Source organism: Dicentrarchus labrax, unplaced genomic scaffold (genome assembly GCF_905237075.1).
Source record: "Dicentrarchus labrax unplaced genomic scaffold, dlabrax2021, whole genome shotgun sequence".
NCBI classification, from domain to species: Eukaryota; Metazoa; Chordata; class Actinopteri; family Moronidae; genus Dicentrarchus; species Dicentrarchus labrax.
In genome coordinates, this window is record NW_026136708.1 from 4,161,175 (window position 1) to 4,166,236 (window position 5,062).

The 5,062-nt window shown below is 41.2% G+C and overlaps 1 protein-coding gene across 1 annotated transcript; it reads right to left on the reverse strand.

The window, feature by feature from the left end:
* Positions 1–8: 8 nt before the first annotated feature.
* On the reverse strand, positions 9–3,606 carry LOC127368519 (alpha-1,6-mannosyl-glycoprotein 2-beta-N-acetylglucosaminyltransferase). Its single transcript, XM_051409431.1, has 2 exons — positions 3,448–3,606; positions 9–3,333 (listed from the first exon to the last, which is right to left on the reverse strand). The coding sequence occupies exon 2, from the start codon at positions 3,078–3,080 to the stop codon at positions 1,821–1,823; it is 1,260 nt and encodes a 419-aa protein (XP_051265391.1). The 5' UTR covers positions 3,081–3,333; positions 3,448–3,606; the 3' UTR covers positions 9–1,820.
* Positions 3,607–5,062: the final 1,456 nt, after the last annotated feature.

Genomic DNA, 5,062 nt, shown 5'->3' on the forward strand with positions numbered 1-5,062 from the left:
ACAAGCAATGCAAATTCAGCCTTTTATTTGTTCCCCATTTGGCAAACATTGAGTAAACAGTGAACATCTATTTCAAGTGATTATCAGAAAGAAACAAGCAAAAAAAAAAAAAAAGTTGGTCTTATTCTCAGCAACTGTACATTTCACCAACTGAGGAATCATCAAACATCCCGTACATGTGAGTGACATGTCATTGTCACAAATCATCTTTGTGTATAAGGCCCCCTTTGCCACGGCCCTTAAGAACTGATTGTACTTTTCAACATAAAATAGAAGATCATCGATTTCATTATCACATTCTTTTTGTATTTCTTGAGCAGTAATCTCCATAAGGCACGCTCAGGTGCACCAACATGAGGTTGAACCACTCTTCTGGAGCTGTTGTCACCTCTTACGAGTGCGGCAATCTTTTTACCTGACTGTACGGTGAAGATTTGTGTGAAATTAACATTCACATTCCATTTTCCCTCAAAAATCTCATGAATACAGACACTACAAAAATATCTATCAGGAGAACTACAAGTCCCCAGCACTGACACATGCATAGAAGTATTCTGTTATCAGTGCTCCTTCAAAAATCTCTTTTAAACAACTTTAGGCACAAAGTAAGGAAGGCACTTATGGTCAGCTTTAAGGCTGATAATGTGTTCATGTGGTCATTGTTTTACATTGTAAAAAGGCAGCTTCGGCTATGGTAGGATCTTTTTTTTAAAGTGTCACTAGCTATCGAATGCTGTTCTCATTTGGACATTATATCCCAAAATAAATTCTAACATACAAGGTGCAAATATAGAAATGCAGAATCACAGATGAGCCTGATGTTTGCAGAACAAAACATCTCAGAACAAGAGTCCAAAAGGTCACATTTCACCAATCAGAAAGCAAATATACAATCACAACCAAAAGGGGAAAAAATCAATATCAAGCCAGCTCTCACTGTAACCAGGGGAGTAGGAGACTGATTGAAGTGGTGTCAGTTGACCTCACCTAAAAACTGAAAAAATAAAGACCCCTGGTTATAGCAGACAGAAAGTGAAGGTTACATTCAGTAACACGGATACCATTATGTTCATGATATCATTTTGACATTAACAGTTACTGTATAAACCTCAACCTTCCCAAATATTTCAGATTGTCATACACATTTTCAATAAACCTATATGTCTGTACATTACACGTGCCTTTTTGTTGTTGCACTTGAAACTGTACCATTAAAACATTTTTTAAAACATAGCAACAAGATGGTTCATGAAAGTATGACATGAATTCACCACAAACCAACACACTGAACCTTTTAATTAACATCCTGTGCTGTTCTCAGCTAAGGAAATATATTTGCAAGTGAAATAATGCAGATAAGTGTGTGTGTGTGTGTGTATGTGTGTGTGTGTGTGTGTGTGTGTGAATATGCACACTGATATGGTTTACTCTTGTTTCCCATCCCTGTGCAATAAATCTAATCTAATGTTTTGGCCTGTAAGACACCCAGAGATAAACAAACCTGGTCACATGAAATTGAACAGCGTGACTGAGCCAGCATGATTATACATATCACAAATATTAACAAGAGTCTTTGGCAACTTTGCAGCTTTGGTGAATGAAAATAAAAGATTTAAGAAAGAAGTCCAAGTCTCGCTGTGTGCATGCAACATGCGTGGACTTGATTTGGTCCTACTTCTTGGAAGACCTCGCAGGAAGACCCTCAAAGAGAAAACCCAACACACCGCAACCTCTGAAACCCTGAAAAGTTGTGTATGAATGGCACATCTGCAAAATACTAATGAACATTTTACCCACATTACTTAGAGAAAAGTTATAGTTCAAAGACGTTTGGCGTAGTTATTGCACAGAATATGGTCTCGAACGTCTCCCCATCCTCCGTTCTTCATGTGCGCCTTGTGCTCCACTGCCTCTGCACCACTAAGAACAAGAGATGGCGGAAAGAGGCCCTCCTTGGCCGCTTGAAGGCCCTCCTCGACCTTCTGTGAGGCCCATTCGGGCCTGCAGTTTTCCTTCTGGTGAAGGCCACAGTCTCCTGTGTGGAGAACCCTGGAGCCCTGTGCCACGAGCACTTTGAGGGGCTTTGATATGCAGGCTCCCGAGAGGTGCTGCAGGGTCCAGTCCCAGTTGTAGTCGTCGTAGGTGCAGAACTCGTTGTTGCAGCCCATCAGTTTGTAATACACCTCCCTGGAGATGGCCATGCCTATGTTGTGTTTAGTGGACATCCACCCAGTGGTCAACACCTTATTGGTCAGTGTGTTAAAATCAGTCAGGCCATTGTGGTTACCCAATGCCAGCATGTCACAGTCTGGGCAGCTGCTCTTTTTGAACTCAATCATTAATTTATAGAAATGGAAGAAGTCAGGTAAGATGTAGTTGTCCTCCTCCAGAAAGAGTACAAAGCCACTGTAGCCCTGCATCGCCTGCACTCGCTCCCACACAAAGTGCAGCTTCCACCACCAGTGGTGTTTGGTTTGAGTGATGAAGGCCTCCCTGTAGTGTCCATAGGAGTCCGGGTGTTCTGCGTTGAGGCATCCTGTTTTGAGAGCGTCGGCCTTGGATATGTCTCGAGGGCAGTCTCGTGGATCCTGCCCAGGAAACTCTCCTGGATACAGCTGAGTGCTGAAAGGGAAATAAATCTGCAGTACTTTGCAGAAAGTTATCCCTTGCACAATGGCGTTTATTTCCTCTGAAAAATAGTCATGGCTAAAGATGAGGAGGAAGCTGTGGACCTCAGCAGCTTTCTCCAGTGACTTGATGAGCAGCCTGAGGTACTCAGGCCTGTTGTGGACCTGCACAACCAGCACCAGCTGAGGCTCCCCTGGAAACCTATCTGCATTTTGAACACACTGCTTGTAATTGGCACTGTAAACTGACTGAGTCAATAGTAGGAGGGAACCGAAGTTAAACTTCACCGTGTCCCCAGAAGGCATGCCATGATTTCCCTGAGGAACATTATCAATTCCACTGGTGTCATTGTCGGAAACTAATAGCACACGTGTTGAAAACAGGAGAGTCACAACTACGAAGGAAACACCCAGCAGCGCGAGCAGATTCTTTTTGTGCAACCGAAACCTCATTTTCTATTTTCAAAATAAAAACTTTAGGAGTCCAACTGCAGTGCCTTTCTTCACCTTATCGCGCGCGTCCTCATTGTAAGACCCGTTTGTTTCCTCGTGCCGTGAAAGTCTCCTTTTCCTAACAGTCCAACGTCGCGTGACTCCTCTTCAAACTAATGTCAAACGTGTCTTGATGGCTGCTTCTCCTCTCGCAGGACTGTCTTTCCACTTGAAACCCGTGTCACTTGCCAAACAGTCGCTCGTTTTCTGCCACCTGTGGAAAAAGTAGAACAAAGCGAACCGCGTGAGTGAGCATTATGTACAAGCTATGTGTTTATTTGGCGTTAGAGAAAAGCTAACTCATCGCGGTTAGCTTAATTACACTTACCCCAAACTAGGTAGAAAGTGTCACACGCTAACACCAGGAAGAGGATGATGGCTCTGTGATGATACAACTTATTGACTGCTGACGTGTACAATCCAGCCAACGGGGGAGAGACTGAGCTCGAGCTCAACGAATCATTGTCCTACATACAGTTGTGTAATATGAGACGGAAATGTAAATGAGGCTGCATTTGAATAGTGGACAGGAGGGAAATGGTTTGTATAAAGTAATTACGTTTACTGCAGTAACATCGGAACAACTCTTATTAATGTAAGTAATTAGTGACTGTGTAGTTACCTTTTAGGTCTCCTCTGACTTTACAATAGGGGGTTTCAGTTCCAGCCCAAAGCTGCACAGTTGCTTATAAAATGTACATAAAAGGATGGTTGTTTTTTTAAAGGAAGTATTCTGGACTGAACGGGAACATGCTCAGCACTCAGGGCCATAATATTCTTTCCCTTCAGGTCACCTGTTCAGGTTTGACTGGTTGAACTTGCACCCATTTTGCTGCAAGAAATCTCACCTAAACACATAACAAAAGGGTGTGGGGTGGGTGTAATACCTGAAAATACAGGACTGGGGAATGTGATACCCCAGATGCGAGAGGGGGGGTTCACAACAGGAGGTAGAATGTGAGATGCTGGGACTGGTGTCATTTACTGGGACAGTATCAGGCTTAAATAGGACACTAATGTTGGAGAATACCTGTGCTATTTGATAAGCCATGTGTTATAAATGAGTGTGAGAGATGGATAAATGCAGTATACACAGTGAAATGAATGGGTGACCACAGAACCATACAGAAATCCAGTGAACGAACAACCTGACAGATCAGAGTTCTTTATCACATACATGGAAACTTACAATAAATGATCTGTTAATTGTTTAGCAGCATTGCCTACAGTAACCCACTACCGCAGATAATAAAATAGTAAAGATTACAGTCCTTGGCGTATGACCTATATACTAAATTTGTGTTTTTTGTATAATTTAAATCTTATGATTTTGTATTTGGTTAATAATAATAAAAAACTCAACAATGAGAAAACTAGTATTTGTGTATTTATATTTTCTCCCGGAGATATTAATTTGCCTTAATTATTGGTCAATAACAATAATTTCAGATTAGTAGAAGTTGACAGTTTTGTTCTAGCTTATCATGACTAATGGTTTTTTCTACTCTCCTGCAATTTCCTCATGATTGCCCTGGGTGTATAATAGAAATAACTCATTTGGTATTAATTATAGGCAAAACACAAGACAATCTTTTCAGATTTACTTGACATCAGTTTGTGTTGAGTTCATGAGCAGCTGCTGACTTTTAAAAGAATTTCTCTGGAAGAACTTCTGATATAACGGACGGCTGAAAAAGCTGACAGATATCCAATTTGTACGCTCTCTGGGCGGCAGATTTTAATTTTTGTGTGTTCAGTTATCCTGCTGTGTAATGACCTAAAACCTCAAGGTTTCTATCACAATTAACTGAAAACGTACCCACTGAAAACTGTCTGAATATGAGTCAAGTTATACAATAATTTACAGGAAACCGCCCTAATAATTTACAGTTGCATATCAACTGTATAACTGTAATTTTTTTAATCCATGATGAGACAAGCAA